Genomic DNA, 23,219 nt, shown 5'->3' on the forward strand with positions numbered 1-23,219 from the left:
TTTACCTCCACTGCCACCCGTGGCAACAAATTCCACAGATCCACCACCCTCTGGCTAAAAAAATTTCTTTGCATCTCTGTTCTGAATGGGCGCCCTTCAATCCTGAAGTCATGCCCTCTCATACTAGACTCCCCCACCATGGGAAACAACTTTGCCACATCCACTCTGTCCATGCAGTCCAAGAGCAGTCAAACGTTCCTCACATGTTAACCCTTTCATTCCTGGAATAATTCTAGTGAATCTTCTGTGAACCTTCTTCAATGTCAGCACATCCTTTCTTAAATAAGGAGCCCTTTTAAAATTGCACACAGTATCGGATCACCAGTCAGCCACTGACCTTCCAGAGGAAACAATCCAGGTTTGCCCAATCTTCTTTGCCATAGTACAATGTGGAAATATAATAATATACTGTATAAACTATAATCAGAATCAGGTTTGTTATCACTGATACAAGTCTTGTGACTGTGGGCTTGCAAAGAGGGTGTGCAGAGGATGCAGGAGGCTGTGTCACGGTTCATCCCAAGCAGCTGCGTGGCAGAGGAATCTCTGACCTGCGGGGCTGTTGCCAGAGACAAACTTCAAGGACTGGCAGATCATCAACTTGGTGAAAGACGCCCTTTGGTCGGCCAGCTCATTGAGAGGTCCATGGAGGAACGCTGCCGACTGGCACATTCCGGGCTGCGGGAGTACGTGCTGAGGGATGCACCGGAGCTCCTTACAGCCACCGAAAGGGCTCGGTGGGGAAGGGATTCTTCTGCTACTGGAGAGGGAGGGGCCGGAAGCCCCTCAATCATTGTGGCAGTGAACCACCCCAAGGGGCCACATGCAGTGCTATTGACATGTATGGAAAGCATTGACTACAAGTGTAGAGAATGAAAAGGCACTGCACGGTTTATTCTTGTAAATACTTTTCATTATAAAGTTTTAAAAGAACGTCATGAAATGTGTTGTTTAGTCAAAGCACTAATAGCAGTTTAGATAGTACAGGTATGGTAGGGTAGGGGTATGGAGGGCTATGGTCCCAGTGCAGGTCGATGGGAGTAGGCAGTTTAAATGGTTCAACACAGGGGCTGAATAAAATAATTCCACACCCAAATCCTGGTGTGTCCACCCAGTTACTGGAGACTTTCCCAGTCTCATAGTTCCAGCCTTTCTCTCGCTCTGCAGAACCTCAATGGGACTTCCAACTCATTGGAGTGCTTCCTAAAACCCTCCACCACTTTCTGATCCTCATTTTTGTGGTCAAGATCTCAGCACCACGGCAGTTCAAGGTTATTGTCGTTCAACCATGCACCTGTATACAGCTGAACGAAACATCGTCCCTCTGGGGCCAAGGTCCAATACACAGCACAGTACACAGTCACACACAGCTCATTTCCTTACGACCCAGCACATACAGTCACAAAGTAATATTAGCGCAAGTCCCTGGCCTGACATCTGACAGGTTGCCATGACGTGCACGGTACATGTTATAATGTTACTGACACTATTATAATAAAACAAGCAGTTGTTTAATGTGAAAGAGCAGCAATAAAAGATGATCAATAACTGGTGCAGGATGAGGGTGTGTTGAGTTGGGGAGGGGGGGCGGCGGGCAGGGCATGCTGACAGGGTGTACAAGTGTGCTGGGTGGTGGCAGGGTGTTAAGAAGTTTAAGAGCCTGGGGAAAGAAGCTGTTATTCAGCCTGTCAGTTCTGGTTCTTATGTTGGGGTACCTTCTACCTAGCAGCAGGAGGTCAAAGAGCTTGTGAGGAGACTTTGAGAGTTCTTGTATAATATTGTGAAACCCATTAAAGATACAGTGGATTCTGGTTAATCAGTCCAATGGGGAAACTACTTATTTTGGACAATTTTTAAAACAAGAAAAACCAATTGAGTAAACAGCCAGGATCCCCTTTGTTGATTTGGGACACTATCCTGCTTAAATGGGACAGGAGACCATTGTCAAACAGTTTCTAACTAACGTCGGTTTATGCACTTGTGTGGCTGTTAGACACTACACCGTGCTTAGAGCGAACAGTTTTTAATTAGCGTGAGCTGAGTGTGCTTGTGTTCAAAAAGCAGCGAGTTTTGTCACAGATAGGTAGCAAGAACTAAGCATTAAGACAACTCAGAACAGTTTTGTTCACTGCAGTTTCAAGCATTCAGGCTTGGAGATATTAGAAATGTCTGAGTGAAAATGAAATGATTGCACTACTTCAACAAGTTAGAAACTATGAAATTGACAATCATCTTGAATGTTATAATGAAAATGAAGATTTGGAAGATGCAATTGTCAAAAGCATTGTACGAAGAGCACCGATTTTGTTAATTTAGAGTCAATCTAAAGAGCACTGCAGTGTACAGGTACACTGGATGAATTCTTCTGTCAATGACACTTTGGGAACTAATACGGTTTTATTGTACTGTAGTAGTATTGATAATGTTCTAGTTCCTTCTGTATTTCATTTAAATACACAATCTGTCACTCAGTTAAACGGTAGTTTGTCACTTTTATACCTTTTAAACTATTTCCATGAAACTTTAGTTTAATTGGGACAGCCGCTTAATTGGACCAAAACGTACTGGTCCCGATGTGTCCCAATTAACCAGAATTGACCGTATATGCATACCTGTTCAGAGAATCCCAGAATGGTTACAGCACAGAGGGAGACATGCAGCTGGTGCTGTCTCTACGTAAGATCTGTTTAACTGGTCCCACTGTCCTGCCTTCTCCCACAGCCCCGCAGATTATTTCAGCTGTTATCCAACTTTTAATCCTTCAACTGATTCAGTCTGCACAACTCCCTCCAACAGTGCATTCCAGACCACGAGTAAATCTGCAGACACTGGAAATTCAGGCAACACACACAAAATGCTGGTGGAACGCAGCAGACCAGGCAGCATTCATAGGAAGAAGTACAGTTGACGTTTTGGGCCAAGACCCTTTGTCAGGACAGATGAAGGGGCTCAGCCTGAAACGTCGACTGTACTTCTTCCTGGCCTGCTTCATTTCAGACCTTATGCATTTGCTCCATAAAAAAAAGATTTTCCACACGCCAAATTCAGACGTTTGGTCCATCACCTGTATTCTGTGCGTCCTCATTCTTGACCTCTCCACCAATACATAGTCTCTCCATCCCCTTTGTCTATAAGCACGCTACCGACGTACCTCAGTCAGATACCCCGCAACCTTCTGGTCAGAGAACAACTTCTCTACACTTCATCCAACTGAAACCTCTCATTCCGAATGCACTTTCACCAATCACTTAAACTCTTTTAAAAGCTTTTTTTTCATCCTCCCTATAAATACTTGTGTTTAATCAATTTTGTCTGCGGTCAAAATTTCTACTCTCTTTTCAGATAGGTTTATTTTAGTGCCAAATCTCTCTTGAATATGGAGTAAAATTCAAGGGATGCCTCCACAGTTTAGCAAGAAGAGAGTATGTCCGGGAAGGTGGAGACCCCTGAAAGCAGCATCCATCAACAGAAGCCCCCCCCCCCCCACCCCCCCACCCAGGCCATGGTCTCTTCTCGATGCTCCCATCAGGGAGAAGGTACAAGAGCCTCAGGACTCACATTACCAGGTTCAGGAACAGTTATTAACCCCTCAACCTTCAGGCTCTGGCTTGCTTAACTTCACTTGCCCAATCATTGAAATATTCCCACAAGCTATGGACTAGTTATCAAGGATTGTTTAGCACATGTTCTCAATATTTATTGTGTATTTATTTATTATTATTATTATTATTTCTTCTTTTTGTATTTGCACAGTGTGTTGTCCCCTGCAGTCTGGTTGAACACCCTAGTTGGGCGGTCTTTCATTGATTCTATTATGGTTATTGTTCTATAGATTTATTGAGTACGCCCACAGGAAAATGAATCTCAGACTTGTATATGGTGCTGTATATGTACTATGATAATAAATTTACTTTGAACTTTATCTCCATGCCAACAGCAGACTTATCTTGAGCTACTGTCATCTCCGATGAACTAGACTCTGAAGACTCGCACTCACTCCTCAAGCAAACTTTTATTTACTTGCGCACAAGAAGAAAAGCCCAGCCCCTGTCACCACACTGTTCTGAAGTCTGAACAGAGAAATGATATTTTTCTACAGAATTGACTCACAGTTACAGATATCGACCATTTGGTAAAATGAGGCTACGTCCACACTAGACCGGATAAATCCGTAACCCGAAGCTTTTTCTCTTCGTTTTTACCCTCCGTCCACACTAAAACAGTGTTTTCGTCCCCCTAAAACCGGAGCTTTTCAGAAACGCTCTCCAAAATGTATAAATTTGAAAACGCCACTCAGGCAGATCAGTGTGGATGGGGTAACCAGAGAAATCTGAAAACGTTGTCATGATGTGTCGGAACAGACGGTGACGGCAGCGCACCATTTCATTGTTTTCTTGAACGCAACCTAACAATTTCAGAACAGACGGCAATGAGACTGAAGCCAGAAGAGCTAGAAATGTACTCACCAAATACTTTGACCCAAAACTTACTGAATAAATAAGTATACTCACTTTGCCCTGTTTTCTGTCCTTGCTCGTATGAAGGTGGTTTACCTATTTATGCAAGTACTTCTCTGACAATAGATGTGTAACAGCCTAATGTAACATTGTATGGAAATACAAGATAACACTGATGCAGTCATGTTTTATACATTTAACAAGGTGCTTTATTAATGCAACAGAGTTAGTCAGTTTTTCAATGTTCGTTGTCAGCCGGTTCATACTGTCCGTGAACTCCCTGTCGGTTGCCTCCATACGCTTCAGTATTTGTTTTTTTTTTACTTTTAAGTTCTCCTGCACGAGTGCCAACAGCTGTCCGTCGTTTTAAGTTTTTCTAGTCTGTAACTGCATAAACGCGCACTTTCATGGCGAGATTCAACACCAAACATGTCACTTGTTTTCGGTAGATACGTTCTGCGCATGCGCAGTAGGAGGAGATTCGCCAAAATCTCCGTTTCAATGTGGACGGAGATATTTTTAAAAACGCATAGTGTGGACGCCTATCGTTTTTACGCGAAACTGGCTTTTTCAAAATTATGCGGTCTAGTGTGGATGTAGCCTAAGTATTTTCAAGTTCCCTATTTGCAAGATCAGTTGGCATTCACAATATAGGTGTTAAAAGTCAACAGAAACTAAAAGCTAACAGCTGATAATATTCTGTAAAGTAATTGTCCCCTAGTTGGTGTGAACTTTGCATCATTCGACTACATTCTTAGCTTGTGCCAAATGACTCCAGTCCCCTGCTAAGCAAAAGGAAATTACACTCTTGAGGTCTCAAGATGGCGCTCATGGAGTAAACCGCATTTAGGCTTTGCTCCAAAACTTTTACGTTTTTTAGCCTATAAACACCCCTTAAACTTATTCTAAAGGGGTTTAAATATACTGAATTCTTCTTTTTAAACTATTTGAATTATTCTCAACTTGCTGAAATGTCTAAAGCAAAAGAACCGAAACAGTCGAAAGATTTGGTACCTTTAGAAGCAGTTGCGAAGATTGTGGAAAATAAATTTGAAGAGATGCAGGAAAAATTATTCCTAAGGCTTTCGAAGTATGACGATCGTTTGAAATCACTCGAAGAAAAGTTTTTGGAACTTTCACTGGAATCACAAAAACAACAGGCAAGCATTTTGGCTCTTGAAGAAGCCGCTCGTAAGAAAGATCGTATGATTGAAAAGATACAAGAAGAGCAAACATCGACTTCTCAACAGATGGATCGTTATAAAGTCAAAATTACGGATTTGGAAAATCGCTCTCGAAGGCAAAATCTCCGGTTAATTGGGATCCCGGAAGGATTTGAAAGCGGTGATCTTACCGTTTTCTTCTCTAAATTTCTAGTCGATGTCCTGGGCAAAGAGGTCCTGGATTCCCCCCCAATAATCGATCGAGCACATCGGGTAACAAGATTTTATGCAAGTTCAAGTTCGAAACCGCGGCACATAATTTTGAGGATTCACTATCCTCATATCAAAGATCGCTTGATCCGTATGGCTCGTAAAAAAGGTATGATTATCCATCAAAATTTCAAGTTTCGTATCTTGGAAGACTATAGCCCAGAAGTATTACGGGCTAGGCTGGCTTTCAGATCGGTTATGTCGAATTTTCACCAGAAAGGCTACAAGCAAGCGCTGTTATTCCCAGCACATCTGAGAGTCGCCCTGGATGATGGAACTGTTCGGCTGTTTAAATCGCCTGCGGATGCTCAAGGTTTCCTGGATCAATGACATTCTATTGGGCTGATCAGTGTAATTTAGCCTATAAATTTGGATCTATTATGGTTTGATATATGGGTCCTTTTTTTTATATGGCTTGCATATACTTTTTATATACGATTAAAGCTTTTTTTCCCTGCTAGGTTTATGCCGATTTTATAGTTTTTCATATTATTAATCTATTTGCGTTGAAAATGACCGATTAGGGTTTCTCTTTTGTTCTTCTTTTTTTTAAAATAAAAAACGATATACGCTTTCCTTTATACTTTTAACATCTGAATATTAAAATTGAGAGAAAAAAAAATGGCGTTTCTTCTTCCCGACTGACTCCAGTGTTTGGAGCGTCATAACTGTTTTGATGTATTTGAAAGTTTGAAACTTTTATTTATTGTTTTAATTCTTTTCTTTTAACTTTTTTGTTTATATACATTTATAACACTAATTTTATATCTTAACTTTTGTAGTATTACCCTTTTTATAATGTGGGTTGTGTGTATTTTCTTAACTCTTTACGTTCGAGTTGCCGTCTTGAGACATGGGGGTAGTTTTAGTATTAGCTTGCTCGCTTGCCCTTTTTGGCTTTTTTCTTGGGGTTTCAAGGGTGGTGGGAGGGGGATTTCTCTTTCTTTTTTTGTTTTTTGCTTGCTTTTTGCTTAGTTTTATTTTTTGGGCGTATATGAAACTACAAAAATGGCTGCAGTGCTATGACTTCCGGTTTCCTTTTGAGCTTGCTTCCTTCTTCCGGGTTCATGAGTTCACTTTTCTTTCGAACTTATGTATTAACTATAATATATACTGTCATGATGGTTAAGACTATTAATTTCGTTTCTTGGAATACTAATGGTTTAAATCATCCGATCAAACGGAAAAAAGTATTCAATGTATTCCATAGAATGAATGCTAATGTTATCTTTATACAAGAGACTCATGTAAGGAAGATGGATAGTCAGCGCTTGTTTAGGTTCTGGAAGGGCCAACAGTACCACTCAAATGTACAAGCTAAAGTGAGAGGTGTGTCTATTTTTATAGACTCATCTACTGCTTTTATACATCATGAAACAATTTCAGATCCGCACGGTAGATTTTTGCTTATTACTGGTTTACTTTGTAATCAAAAAGTTCTTCTAGTTAATGTTTATGCTCCAAATACTGACTGTCCTGAGTTTTTTAAATGTCTATTTACATCCTTTCCCAATCTGAATCAATATAGATTGATAATGGGCGGAGATTTTAATTGTTGCTTAAACCCTGTGATGGATAGGTCCAAGCCCATTCAAATTTTGCCGAATAAATCGGCTTCTCTTATTAATTCCTTTATGGTTGATTCAGCTATTTGTGAGATTTGGCGTTTTTTACACCCTAATGACAAAGAGTTCTCATACTTTTCCCATGTCTATCATAGTTATTCAAGAATTGATTACTTTTTCATTGATCAGCATTTACTCACAGATGTCATGGATTGTAAATATGACTCAATTACCATATCTGATCATGCACCTTTGAAGTTATCTATTAAGGTGACGGATTCATATACTAGTACGAAAAGTTGGAGGCTTAATCCTGTTCTTTTGCAGGACTCTGACTTTATTAGCTTTATTAAACAGCAAATTGATTTGTTTTTCTCAATAAATTCTACAGCAGAGATCTCTAGTGGAATTTTATGGGATACTTTTAAGGCATATATTCGTGGACAGATTATTTCATATTCTGCTGGAGTTAGGAAACGAACTAATTCCAAAATATTAACATTAGTTGATAAAATTAAGGCAATTGATAAGATCTACTCATCAACTCCTAGTAAAGAACTTTATAAAGAAAGAGTGGAACTCCAAATGGAACATAGTTTACTATTAACCTCCTCGATTGAAAGTCAGTTAATTAAATCGAAGGCTCAATTTTATACATATGGAGATAAGTCAGGTAAACTACTAGCTAATCAATTGAAAATTGCTTCAGATAAGCGACAAATTACTAGGATTCGTAAACAAGATGGTACTTTGACGATTGACCATAAAGAGATAAATAAAGCCTTCCAAGATTTTTATAATTCCTTATATCAATCAGAATGTACTAAGGACTCTTCTATTATGAATGAATTTTTAGGGAAATTGAATATTCCAAAAGTAACTGTTGAAGATAACGTATTTTTGGACACACCTATTACCGAGTCTGAAATAGAAAAGGCTATTTTTTCAATGAACTCGGGTAAAGCATCAGGTCCAGATGGTTTTTCCGTAGAATTTTTTAAATCTTTTTCTTCTATACTTACTCCTTGGCTTTGTAAAATTTTTAAAGATGCATTAAGTATAGGTAAACTACCACAATCTTTTTATGAAGCTTCTATTTCTTTAATTCTTAAAAAAGATAAAGACCCGACTGAATGTGCATCCTATCGTCCTATATCTTTGCTGAATACGGATTTTAAGATTTTTAGTAAAATTTTAGCTATTAGATTAGAAAATATATTACCTCGGATTATTTCTGAGGATCAGACCGGATTTATTAAAAATCGCTATTCATCTTTTAACATTAGAAAATTAATTAACATTGCTTATACCTCTACATCTAAAATCCCTGAATGTATTATCTCTTTGGATGCCGAAAAAGCATTTGATAGAGTCGAATGGTCATATTTATTCAATACATTGCAACATTTTAATTTTGGATCAAAATTTATATCATGGATTAAGTTAATGTATCATAAACCTTTAGCTTCGGTTTTTACCAATAATCAAAAATCTCCTTTCTTTCAATTATTTCGCGGTACAAGACAAGGTTGTCCTTTGAGCCCTTTATTATTTGATATTGCTTTAGAACCTTTGGCTATAGCTATTCGTGAATCACCCAATATTTTAGGCATTACCCGTGGAGAGACGATGTATAAGGTATCATTATATGCGGACGATTTATTATTATATATATCTGATCCTGGAAAATCTATTCCTGCTATTTCTTCTTTACTTGCTCAATTTAGTAATTTTTCTGGTTATAAATTGAATTTTAATAAGAGTGAACTTTTTCCATTAAATATGTATATTCCAATTTATAATCATGTACCATATAGAATCGTTACAGATTATTTTACCTATTTAGGTATTAAAATTACTAAAAAACATAAAGATTTGTTTAAAACTAATTTTTTCCCCTTAATAGATCAAATTAAGCAACTTGCTAATAGATGGTCCCCACTTTCTTTGTCTTTGGTAGGCAGAATTAATGCCATTAAGATGATGATATTACCTAAATTTCTATATTTATTTCAAGCATTACCAATTTTTATTCCTAAATCTTTTTTTGATACGGTTGACTCTAAAATATCTTCCTATTTGTGGCAGAACAAAAATCCTAGATTAGGTAAAAAATATTTACAGAAGTCAAAGAAAGAAGGCGGCTTGGCTTTACCAAACCTAAGATTTTACTACTGGGCAGTTAATATACGGTATTTGATATTTTGGACGCAAGAATTGACTACAGTAGCTGGCCCACAATGGGTAAATTTAGAATGTAAATCTGTGCAAGATTTCTCATTGATCTCAATTTTAGGATCTTCACTTCCTTTTTCGTTACTCAAAATTAATAAACAGATAACTAATCCCATAGTTAAGTATACATTAAGAATCTGGTTTCAATTTCGTAAATCTTTTGGCTTGAATAAGTTTATACTGTCAAGTCCTATAATATCTAATTACTTCTTTCGACCATCATCTATAGATCAGGCTTTTTTCCTATGGAAAACAAAAGGTATAAAATGTTTTCGTGACCTGTATTTGGATGATAACATTATGTCCTTTGAACAGTTATCTAACAAATACAATTTACCTAAAACCCATTTTTTTAGATACTTACAAATTAGAAATTTTTTATATAATGAATTAAAGTCTTTTTCGAAAGAATGTCCACTGGACATTACAGAGAGAATTCTAACTCTCAATCCTTATCAAAAGGGTCTAGTAGCTATCATTTACAATATGATTATGAAGATACAGCCGGATATATCCGAAAAAATTAAGAAGGAATGGCAGGAAGAATTGCATTGTCCTATATCTACTGAGCAATGGGAAAAAATTTTATTATTGGTAAACTCATCCTCTATTTGTGCTAAACATGCTCTAATACAATTCAAGGTTGTACACAGAGCCCATATGTCTAAAAATAAAATTGCTCGATTTTATTCTTATGTTAATCCAACCTGTGATAGATGTCATTCTGATATTGCTACATTGACTCATATGTTTTGGTCTTGTCCTTGCTTACAAAGCTATTGGAAGGATATTTTTAATATCATTTCAAGAGTTTTAAATATTAATCTTCAACCACATCCTTTTACTGCAATTTTTGGTCTACCTATGATAGATAATATCTGTTTATCTGCTTCTTCTCAACGAATGATTGCATTTGCTACACTATTGGCTAGAAGATCTATTTTATTGAACTGGAAAGAAATTAATCCTCCAACTGTATTTCAGTGGCTTTCTCAAACCATTTCCTGTTTGAGTTTAGAAAAAATTAGAAGTGTGGTCTTTAACTCCTCAGTTAAATTTGAGGAAACTTGGAGACCATTTATTCAACATTTTCATGTGAGTTAAATGGTCTGATCCTGAACCTTATAGTTACCATCCTGAATTGTATAAATGGAGGTTCGGAGTCATTGGCACTACTGTGTGTACTTAACATTATACAATTGCCCATGTTAGTTTTTTTTTATATTTTTTTTTTCTTTTTTTGGGGGTTTTTTTGTGCTTTTTGTCTTAAATCCTTCATATTAATATTATAAGTTTGGGAGACTTTTTATATTGGTAATATATAATTGATTATTAATGAATCTATTGTGTACTCTCAAATGTTTTTTGTACTTATATTTTACTTATGTTATGTTCTTAAAATCAATAAAAAGATTTAAAAAGAAGGAAATTACACTCTTTAAAGAGCTCTTTTAACCAGGCTGACTGCACACTATCTGAGAACTATCCCTGTCTGGACTTGCCTTGTTGCAACTTCCACAGTACACTAGCACTTCAGATCATCAGACACAGGAGCAGAACTAGGCCATTCAGCCCATCAAACCTGTTCCATCATCCTATCATGGCTGATCTATTACTGTGCTCAACCCCATTCTACAGCCTTCTCCCCGTAACCTTTAATGCCCTTCCTAATCAAGAACCGATCAACATCTGATTTAAATATCCAAATGACTTGGCCTCCACAGCCGCTTGTGCCAATGAATTCCACAGATTCACCACCCTCTGGCTGAAGAAAATCCTCATCTCTGTTCCGAAGGAACCCCTCTATTCCGAGTCTGTGCCCTCCGCTCCTAGACTCTCCACTATAGGAAACATCCCCTCCACATCCACATTAAGGTCCAGTAGCTTGAGTACAATTTCACTGCTAATGACCAAAAGAAATCTTCCATAATCCAGAACCTTAAAACCAATTTCAATATCTGTTTCACTGCTTGCATTGGTTACCTTCCACCATATCCTGCTGCTCCCGGATAGTTAGGCCGTCCGTACAAATTCTGCTGCATGTTTCCCTTGCTTGAACCTGTTTCCGAGGCGGGAAATGGCGACTGTCCCATGAACTGTGGAGAGCTCATTCCTGGACCATTTCCAGGTATCCCAGACGTCATGTGATTCCCACTGGAGTTGCCCCCAGGGGCCATAGGATTTCCTAGGACCTGTGGAAGTGGCAGAAGGGTAGACATTTAAAACAAGTGAAATGGCCTTTTTTTTGTTCACATTTTCTGAATCGTGCACGTCAGCACAGAAACACGTGCACAGAATTCCTGTAATAGTGAAGCTCCATTTCAGTCACATGTTGACCCACATTTCCCCCCGGTATTATAATTACTTCATAATCTGTAACTATATTATTTGTAGTAGTTAGCATTAACAACAAGACAGCGCCAGTCACCCGGGTTCAATTCCTGCCATTGTCTGTGAAGTTAGTGCACATTTTCCCTGTGACCATGTAGATTTCCTCCAGGTGCTCCAGTTTCCTCCCACATTCCAAACACATACCGGTTAGTAGGTTAATTGGTCACATGGTATAATTGGGCAACACAGGCTCGTTGGGCCGGAAGGGCCTAACTCCAAATAATTTTTTAAAATACATATATATAGATTCAAGATTGTTTATTGTCATTCTTCAGTACCCTTGTGTAAAGGAGAATGAAATGATTGCTACTCCAGATCCAATACAATATAAAAAACACAATACACATGAAAACATATAACCATATAACAATTACAGCATGGAAACAGGCCATCTCGGCCCTTCTAGTCCGTGCCGAACGCTTACTCTCACCTAGTCCCACCGACCTGCACTCAGCCCATAACCCTCCATTCCCTTCCTGTCCATATACCTATCCAATTTTACTTTAAATGACAATATCGAACCTGCCTCTACCACTTCTACTGGAAGTTCGTTCCACACAGCTACCACTCTTTGAGTAAAGAAGTTCCCCCTCGTGTTACCCCTAAACTTTTGCCCTCTAACTCTCAACTCATGTCCTCCTGTTTGAATCTCCCCTACTCTCAATGGGAAAAGCCTATCAATGTCAACTCTATCTATCCCCCTCATTATTTTAAATACCTCTATCAAGCCCCCCTCAACCTTCTACACTCCAAAGAATAAAGACCTAACTTGTTCAAACTTTCTCTGTAACTTAGGTGCTGAAACCCAGGTAACATTCTAGTAAATCTTCTCTGTACTCTCTCTATTTTGTTGACATCGTTCCTATAATTCGGTGACCAGAACTGTACACAATACTCCAAATTTGGCCTTACCAATGCCTTGTACAATTTTAACATTACATCCCAACTCTTATACTCAATGCAACACACACAAAATGCTGATGGAACACAGCAGGCCAGGCAGCATCTATAGGAAGAAGCACTGTCGACGTTTTGGGCCGAGACCTTTCGTCAATGCTCTGATTTATAAAGGCCAGCATACCAAAGGCTTTCTTCACCACCCTATCCACATGAGATTCCACCTTCAGGGAACTATGCACCATTATCCCTAGATCACACTGTTCTACTGCATTCTTCAATGCCCTACCATTTACCATGTATGTCCTATTTTGATTATTCCTACATAATAAATATGGATTTTAAGCAATCCTATAAAAACACAATGTACGAGTAACTGTTTGAGTGTGGCCGTGTACATACTAATATACATAGACTGTATGTAAAGTGACACTCAGTGCAGGAATACCTGAACACAAGGACTCTGACAGGAAATGGTAAGAATGGCATGGCAGCACAATGCCTTCCAGTACAGGTGGCCCGGGTTCAATTCCTGATGCTGCTGGTAAGGAGTTTGCACGTTCTCCCCGTGACTGTGTGGGTTTCCTCCAGGTGCTCCGGTTTCCTCCCACAGTCCAAAGACTGTGTACTAAGTTGCTAGGTTAATTGGTCGTTGTAAATTGTCCCAAGATTAGGCTAGGATTAAATTTGGGTGGGGGGGGGGGGGAGAGATGTGGTTGCTGGGCATCTTAATAAGACTAGGATTAAACTGGGGGTGTTGCTGGCCGGTGTGATAAGACTAGAATTAAATTTGGAGAGAGAGGGCTTGTTGGGTTCGAAGGACTGGAAGGGCCTATTCCACGCTGTATCTCAATCAATCAATCATTTAAAGTGGCTGACGTGGATGTGGTGGTGGTGGTTAATAGGTAGAGGTGTTGATTGGCCTGACAACTTGAAGGATGCAACCGTGTTCTTTAGTGATCCTGGCTGCTCACTGTGATGAATGGAAAGGGTAGGTTCACATTCAAATTTAGATTTAGATTTATTTATCAAATGTACATCGAAACATACAGTGAAACGTATCACTCGAGTTAGCAACCAACACACCCGAGGGTGTGCTGGGGCCAGCCCACAAGTGACCCCACACTTCCCAGCACCAACACAGCTTGCCCACAATGCCTGGCAGGACAAGCAACAAGGCCCAGATCCTCCCTCTCACCCACATACAAGGACAGTCCTCCAAATCCAGAACAGGCCATCCTGTCCTGCCTCCAGCCTCCACTGGACTAGTGAATTTGCAGGCACTCCGCCCCAACTACTCCAGCGATAGACCAGATGCATTTAAAATCCGATAAAAAGGCTAAAAAATAAATCTTACCCTTATCAACACACCAGCCTTGTGTTGTGAATAGGTGCCCACTGGCATAAATAGGAAATGGTGAAATTAATTAATATTTCACTCAGAGTATCTGAGGCATGAAATCATTTATGCAACTGTACTGAAGTGTACAGTTCTGAAAACCAACAAAAATATTGTATTTATATTGTTCCCTCAGCTGTAAAATATCCTGAAGATTGAATCAATGAGCAGTTTTTCCTGAAGTTCTGGGAGATATTTATCCTTCAGTAAACATAGCTAAAAGCTGTCCACTCAGTAACAAATTTCCCAGCTGTGGGATCTAGTTGCACTCACAACTGACTGACCACTGCGGTTCCCTCAGCACAACTGTGAACATTCATCAATGTCTCTCATTCCAAATGCTGACACTAAGGGGAAGACACTTTCTGGGTTAAAATCACCTCTGCTTTAAGGGGAGAGGGTGGAGGGGTGGGGTAGGGGTTGGAGGTGGGGAGGGGAAAGGAGAAAGGAGAGCAAGACTATGTAGAAATGTAATATAAAATGATGCAACACCCTATATTCCATCTGGCTAGCCTCCAACTTGATGGGATGAACATCGATTTTTCCTTCTGGTAAAAAAATTCCACTCTCCCCCCCCTCCCGCCAACTTCTTCTATTCCCCACTCTGTCCTTTCACTTCTTCTCACCTGCCTATTACTGCCCCCTGGGTTCCCTCCTCCTTCCCTTTCTCCCACGATCCATTCTCTCACAAACTTATTTGTAAGGCCAGTGATGTTGTGGGGGTGGAACTGGACTCTCTGACGGTGGTGTCTGAAAAGAGGATGCTGTCCAAGTTGCATGCCATCTTGGACAATGACTCCCATCCACTCCATAATGTACTGGTTAGGCACAGGAGTACATTCAGCCAGAGACTTATTCCACCGAGATGTAACACTGAGCGTCAAAGCAAGTCATTCCTACCTGTGGCCATCAAACTTTACAACTCCTCCCTCAGAGTGTCAGACACCCTGTGCCAATAGGCTGGTCCTGGACTTATTTCCACTTGGCATGAGTAACTTATTATTTAATTATTTATGGTTTTATGTTGCTATATTTCTTCACTATTCTTGGTTGGTGCAGCTGTAACGAAACCCAATTTTCCTCGGGATCAATAAGTATGTCTGTCTCCTATCAGATTCCTTCCCCTCCAGACCTTGATCTTTCCCACCCACCTGGCTTCATCCATCACCTCCCAGTTAACCTCCTTCCCCTACCCCCACCGTTTAATTCTGGCATCTTCCCCCTTCCTTTCCAGCTCTGAAGAAGGGTCTCAGCCTGAAACGTCGACTGTTTATCCGTTTCCATAGATGCTGCCTGACCTGTTGAGTTCCTCTGGCATTTTGTGTGTATTGCAAGAGCTGGAAGGTGAGTGTGAGAGTTCGAGAGTGAAAGTATGTGTGAGAGCATGCGAGAGTGATGTGTGCGAGAGTGTGCATACACACACTTGAGAGTAAGAGTGTATGTGAGAGAGAGAAAGAGAATGTGTATGCGTGTCAGCAGAGTACAGATACAGAAGGATTCTTCTTTGCTGTTTCTGTAACTATTCTTTTTCTGAAAACCAGTCAAGGAGCTGGAACTCCAAACTTTGAGTACTATAGCACAGAAACAGGCCCTTCTGCCCATCTAGTCCAGGATAAACTGTTATTCTACCTAGTGCTATCGACCTGCACTTGGGACTAGACCACAGCCCTCCATACCTTTCCCATCGATGTACTTATCCAAACTTCTCTTAAATGTTGCAACCAAACCTGCACCCTTCCTGATGTATACACTCATTCCACATTGCTCTATCCTGAGTGAAGTTCCCCTTAAATATTTCACCTTTACCCTAAAACTAGAACCTCTGTTCTAGTCTCACCCAAACTCAGTGGAAAAAGCCCATATTCTATGTCTCTCATAATTTTGTTTACCTCTATCAAATCTCAAGGGAATTTATAGGCATCCGTTAGTCTCGTGAGACCATGGATTTGCGCCTTGGAAGGTTTCCAGGGCACAGGCCTGGGCAGGGTTGTATGGGAGACCAGTTGCCCAAGCTGCAGGCCTTCCCCTCTCCACACCACCGATGTTGTCCAAGGGAAGGGCACTAGGACCCAAGCAGCTTGGCACCGGTGTCATCGCAGAGCAATGTGTTATTAAGTGCCTTGCTCAAGGACACAACGCGCTGCCTCAGTTGAGGCTCGAACTAGTGACCTTCAGATCACTAGACCTGATGCCTTATCCACTAGGCCATGCGCCAACACTCAAGGGAATTAATCCTAACCTATTCAACTTTCCCCTATAACTTCCTCTCAAGTTCCTGCAACATCCTTGTAAACTTTCCCTGTACTCTTTCAATCTTACTGATATCTTTCCTGAAGGTAGGTGACCAGACCTGCACATAATATTCCCAATTAGGCCTCACCATCTTATACAATTTCCACATAATTTCCCAACTCCTGTACTCAATACTCTGACTTATGAAAGTTGAGTTCTCACAATTTGCTTTGTCACTTATTGCATCATTTGGATGTAATACACTTGGCTTCTATATCTAAACTATAAATTGTAAACAACAGAGGTCCTCGTATGGATCCCTGTATTACCTGACTAGTTACAGTTTGACCCATTAACCTTGACCCTTTTCTCTCTGTCAGTGATTCAATCTTCTCTTCTCCATAAACACAAGAGGTTTTATAGATGCAGGAAACCTACAGCAACACAGAAAACGCTGGAGGAACTCAGCAGGCTCAAGCGAGTATTCATGTTTGGGAACAAACAGTCGACGTTTCAGGCTGAGACCCTTCACCAGTGCTGAAGAAAGGTCTCGGCTCGAAACATTGACTATTTATTTGTTTCCACAGATGCTGAGTTCCTCCAGCATTTTGTCTGTGCCATTCTCTTCTTCACGTTATTCTATCATCTGCAACACTATGAGTCCTTATTTTATGCAGTAATATCCCAAGTGGATTTGGCCCAGTACATCATGGGTAAAGCCCTCCAAACTATTGAGCACATCTACATGAAATGTGGAAAGCAGCATCTATCATCAGAGATCCCACCACCCAGTTCATGCTCTCTTCTCATTACTGCCATCAGGTAGAAGGTACAGCAGCCTCAGGACTCGCACCACCAAGTTCAAGAACAGTTACTACCCCTCAAACATCAGGCTCTTGAACTAAAGAGGATAACTACATTCATTCTATTTCTGGTGTTACCAGAACCAATGGTCTCACTTAAAGATTCTTCCTTGTTATTTCATGCTCACGTTATTTATTTATATTTGCATTTGCACAGTTTGTTGTTCATTGATCCTGTTTACAGTTACTGTTCTATAGATTTTCTAAGTCTTCCCACAGGAAAAAGAATCTCATGATTGTATGTGGTGACATTTATGTACTGCGATAATAAATTTTACTTTGAGCTATACTTCAGTACCTTATCCAAAATCCTATTTGGAATGTGAGTTAACACCCTGGGAGAGGTTTCGCTGCTAACATAATGGTCATTCTGTAGCAGCCATGTTTGGGTTAAGGTGAGAGATAACGGGTGCTTGGGAATGTGAGCCGTCCAATTAGGGGAGTGGGTTTTTGTGTTGTGTGCCTGACACCGGTGTGAACTGGGGGGGCATTTGTTCAGCAGTTGATGAATCGCTGGAGAGAACCAATTGTAGGATTCGACCCGGTGGGGGACTGTGATGCGATGGAGTCAGGTGCCGGGGTCTACTTAGGATCAGTGAATATGACTTTTGGAATATTTGAGCTCCAACTGGTGCACATTTGACTGCTTTAATTATAATGGGCCCTTTTTGTTTTTTTCTTTACTAACCCTTTAGTTAAGATTCAAAAATATAATTCCTTCAATCATATGCAGTGTACTGTCCGTTATTTCTTGGCACTGAGTTGCAACAGGGCAGCAGATCACACAGCATCCTCACAAACCGGGGTTTGGGGTGGGATGAGCTGTCTCAATCTCGCGGGCTGGGCAGGACCGGAGTGTGTACTCCCTAGACTAGTGGTCGCCAACCCGTCGGTCGTGATTGACTAGTCGATCTTTGAGACTTTCCCAGTTGATCCCAAAAAAAAGGAAAATAAATACACAAATACTGTTGAGAGATTGTTTCCGGGTTGCGGGGTTTTAGTTCCGTTCTTTCTGCCCAGTGCGCATGCGTGCAGCTCCCCCGCCACGCACTACACAGTGTAATTCAGTGGTCCCCAACCACCGGGCCGCGGAGAAACAATATGAGTCAGCTGCACTTTTCCTCACTCCCTGTCAGCCCACTGTTGAACTTGAACCCATGCAAAGTCATCAGGCGACTAAACGCAGTGACACCCTCGCGCCAGGGATCACCGGTTGGCCTCGGGCGGCCGGTGGGAAGTGCCGTCGCTACTGGCCTGGAGAGCTGCCTCTGAACCTGTTTAGCACACCGAATGTTCATGGGGAACTCGGTGCTAAAATATTCGCAGACGACCTAATTCGGACTCAGCGTTTCATAAGTATCAGGGCAGCCACCGCGCTGCGAGCTACTGAAACAAAGATTTGTCGGCCGATAGATCCTACGGGGGGGGGGGGCTGGCGGGCGCTCTGTCGCGCTCCCTGCTCTCTGGACTGTGACTGCCACGGCCCCGGTACGGGGACCTCCGGCCCTGACCTTGTCCTCTCACCCTACCCACAACCAGCCGCACCTGGCCAAGGCGTCTGACTTGGGCCCGGAGGCTGCCTAAATGAGGCAATGTCTCAAAACTGCTTCAGTACCCTGAGTCCAAGCACCCAGCACTTAAAGACAAACCTGCTGAGTTTTCTCAGCGGAAAAAACGTGAGCAAGCGGGACAGAAGCTGAGAGCCACGAAAACTAGAATAGACTGGACATAAGGAACCTGCTTCGAGTATAGCTGTATTCCGGTCCGCAAGAATATTATCAATATTAAACCGGTCCGTGGTGCAAAAAACAGGGTGGGTACCCCTGGTGTTTATATATTATTTCTACTTCTGGGTTGCGGGGATTTACTTCCGGTCTTTTCTGCCCTGGTGCGCATGTGTGTAACTAATTGATGTGGGGTCCGTCTTGCCTTTCACTAAGGCCGAGGTAGGGGATCTTGGGCTTAAAAAGGTTGGTGACCACTACCCTAGACTTATGCAGCCAAGGAAACCAGGTGGGCTTCAACTGTAAAAAAAAATGGTGCTACACCTTACTGGTTACATTCTCAACTAATTCTTACTGAATAATTTTCCATCTTTTAACTCTACTTAAGTAAGTTATTACTTTGTAAGTGTTTTAGTAACAGATGTCAGCATTTTCCCAACAGATGTTAGGACAACCTTGTTCCATTCCCCAACCCCACGTTCAGACACAGTTATTACCTTTCAACCATCAGACCCCCCCCTGAAGCAATGCAGACAACTTCACTCGCCCCAATACTGATTCCAAATCTCTACAGGCTTACAAGGATTCTACATTCACATTCTCCGTATTATTTATGTCTTTACAATTAATATTATTTGTTTTTTTTTAACCATACTTGCACAGTTTGTCTTTTGCACGTTGGTTGTTTGTCGGTCTTTGTAGTTTTTCATTGATTCTGTTCTGTTTTTTTCTACTGCAAATGCTTGCAAGAAAATGAATCTCAGGATAGTATATGGTGACATGTACGTACTTTGAAAATAAGTTTACTTTCAATTGTGAACTTCAAACTATACTTTAAAAAAGATTATTGAGATGCAGCATGGAATAGGTCCTTCGAGCGATTTTAATCACTCGACAAATTACAGTGCCCAATTAACCTTACAACAGAAATGCCTTTGGACTGTGGGAGGAAACCCATGCAGTCACGGGGAGAGCATGCGCTCCACGGCACGGTAGCATCATGGTTAGCACAACGCTTTACAGTACCGGCAATCAATTCCCGCCACTGCCTGGAAGGAGTCTGTACATTCTCCCCGTAACCACGTGGGTTTCCACTGGGTGCTCTGGTTTCCTCCCACAGCCCAAAGACGTATCAGTTGGTAGGTTAATTGGTCATGGTTAATTGTCCTGTGTTTAGGCTAGGGTTAAATTGGGGGTTGCTGGACGACTCGGTTCGAAGGGCTAGAAGGGCCTAACCACGCTGTATCTCAATAAAACTGTAGCCTGTTGCTTTCCCTCTCTCTCCTTTCTGCAAGTTTTCCAATCAACTGGGTCCTTCCCGAAACCTAGTGAGACTTTGGAAGATCAGGAAGAATGCACCCATCATCTCTGTAGCCACTTGTTTCCGAATCCTACGACATGGACTATCAGCCCTTAATCCCAGAGAACTGCTGAATTCACTTCCTCGAATACACATGATTGTTTTGTTAAGTTCCCATTGTTTAGGAAAGTTCTGCACTGTCTATTGTAATGACAGATACGCCATACTTAAATGTCTTTATTTCCTTATCCACCCCTTACTCATTTGCTAATGATTTATTTCCTCCGTTTCTTCTTATCTCCATCCTAAAATAATCTACTGTCGAACTTCCGGAGACGAGATCATTTCCCACCACTGATCCAATGTTAACATTCATTAACAGAGTTACCCCAGCTCCTTTTCCATCCTGTCTACTGCTGCAAAGTATCAAGAAAATACTCTGCAACCCCAAGACTCTACAATTAAGAGAACACACAACATGAGACACTGCTGCACAGTACAGGCCCTTCGGCCCACAGCGTCCTGCCAACCCTTTTAACTCCAATTCATTCATCTATCTATTTCTTCTTTGTCCTTGTAGGAGCCGTGCAGTTTTCCACTGCATTGTATTTTGTGTTGCACGTTTATTATGATAGTTAGTCATGTGGGTTGGGGCCCAGTAAAAGGGAAGGGTTTAGTTACATATTTATGCTTTGTCTGCAGCAGTTAGAGCTACAGACCACAGAGTGTGAAAACTTTTTGCTGACCGCTTAAGCACCTTTAATATCACTGGTTTCATTCGTTTTATCACTTCGAGATATGCTAGTTGTTTAATAAAGGATCGAATACTTTCCTTCAACTTTGAACATGATTATTATTGGATTAGAAAGCCTGACAAGCAGAATAACTCACCACGCACGTCCTCAAACAGCGGTATTGGTTTGGTCGAGTACCAACTACAGTCCTGATAAAGGGTCTCAGCCCAAAACATCGACTGTTTATTCAATTCCATAGATGCTGCCTGACCTGCTGAGCTCCTCCAGCATTCTGTGTGAGTTGTTCTGTCTGCTCGCTTATTTATTTATTCAGAGATACAGCACAGTAACAGGCTCTTCCGACACAACGAGCTGGCACTGCCCAATTACACTCATTTGACCAATTAACCTACTAACCAGTATGTCTTTGGACTGTGGGAGGAAACCCACACGGTCACAGGGAGAACGTACGAACTCCTTACAGACAGCAGCAGGAATTGAACTCAGGTTGCTGGTGCTGTAATATTGTTATGGTCACCACAAAGTTACTATGGTGCCACCCTCCCAGAATCAATCTAACCCTTCCCTCCCACATAGTACTCCATTTTTCTGTCATCCACTGTCCCTATTTAAGATTTTCTTAAGCGTCCCTCATTATCTGCCTCTATCACTACCTAAAACTACCTCTGACAGCCCCTCTATACTTTCCTCCAATCACCTTAAAATTCTCCTCTTATAGGCCATTTTGCCCTTGGAAAAATCTCTGAATATTCATTTGATCTGTGCCTCCAATCATCAAGCACACATGATTATTGAATCATATCCAGTTATCACTATTCTATTGACCATCAATTCCTGACACTAATATTTTGTTCATTTGGACAGAACCATTATTTTTTTTACTTTTTGTTCGTACCTGGTTTGATCCCATACACTGTTATCACCAGACACCCCTCTCTTTCCATCATATTCTGCTTATCATTCCTCACATCTCTGCTACCTTGTCCATACTAATTTTCTTTCACCCAAATTTTACCCCCCCTCCCCCCCTCTGGTATTTAGTCTCTCTACACTTGGTTCTTCAATTCGCTGGCCATGGGTCATAATAGTATTAGGATGAAACTCAGTGAGATTCAGAACAGGATTCCCTAAAGATCAACTTGCAGGTTGAGTCAGTGATAGGGAAGGCAAATGCAATGTTAGCATTCACTTCAAGAGGACTACACTGAACCTTTTAGAAATGAAAACAAGGTTGTAATGCTGAGGCTTTACAAGGCATTGGTCAGATCGTATTTGAAGTATTATGAGCTGTTTTGGTCCCCTTGTCTCAGATGTGCTGGCACTGGAGTGGGTCCAGAGAAGGATCATGAGAACGGTCCTACAAATAAAAGGCTGAATGTATGAGGAACAATTGAAAGTTCTGGGTCTGTACTCACTGGGTTTAGAACAACGACGGGGGTGAGGGGGGGGCAGGAATCTCAGTGGAACTTACTGGATGTTGAAAGGCCTAGATAGTGGATGCGGAGAGGATGCTTCCTGTGGTTGGGGGGGGGTGTGGAGTTTAGCACCAGAGGGCGCAGCTTCAGACTAGAGGGACATCATTTAGATTGGAGATGAAGAGGAATTTCTTTAGCCAGAGGGTGGTAAATCTGCGGAATTCATTGCCACAGCCAGCCGTGGAGGCCAAGTCATTGGGTATATTTAAAGTGGAGGCTGAGAGGCTCTCGATTCGTCTTGGTGTCAAAGGTTACAGGGAAAAGGCAGGAGAACGGGATTGAGAGGAGTAATAAATCAGTCATGATGGAATGACAGAGCAGACTCGATGAAACAAATGGCCTAATTCTACTCCTATGTCTTATGGGTGAAAACCGCCTCAACACAGTGATTCTCTTCCCTCAGAATTGGTGCAAGTTTCTACTAACTGAAACCCCATCTCCCACACCGTCTTCCAAGCGCTCCAATCTGTTTGATCCGATGCCAAGTTGCAGG

The 23,219-nt window shown here is 41.2% G+C and overlaps 1 protein-coding gene across 5 annotated transcripts in view; it reads right to left on the minus strand.

Moving 5' to 3' along the window:
• Positions 1-23,219, minus strand: part of LOC140735561 (zinc finger MIZ domain-containing protein 1-like) — a 241,122-nt gene that overhangs the window by 78,293 nt on the left and 139,610 nt on the right. For all 5 annotated transcript variants that reach the window (XM_073060760.1, XM_073060768.1, XM_073060776.1 and 2 more), the window contains one exon: positions 11,674-11,882. In XM_073060760.1, coding sequence (XP_072916861.1) covers positions 11,674-11,882 — 209 coding nt within the window. The remainder of the gene's footprint in view (positions 1-11,673; positions 11,883-23,219) is intronic.

This window comes from Hemitrygon akajei, chromosome 1, assembly GCF_048418815.1.
Source record: "Hemitrygon akajei chromosome 1, sHemAka1.3, whole genome shotgun sequence".
NCBI classification, from domain to species: Eukaryota; Metazoa; Chordata; class Chondrichthyes; order Myliobatiformes; family Dasyatidae; genus Hemitrygon; species Hemitrygon akajei.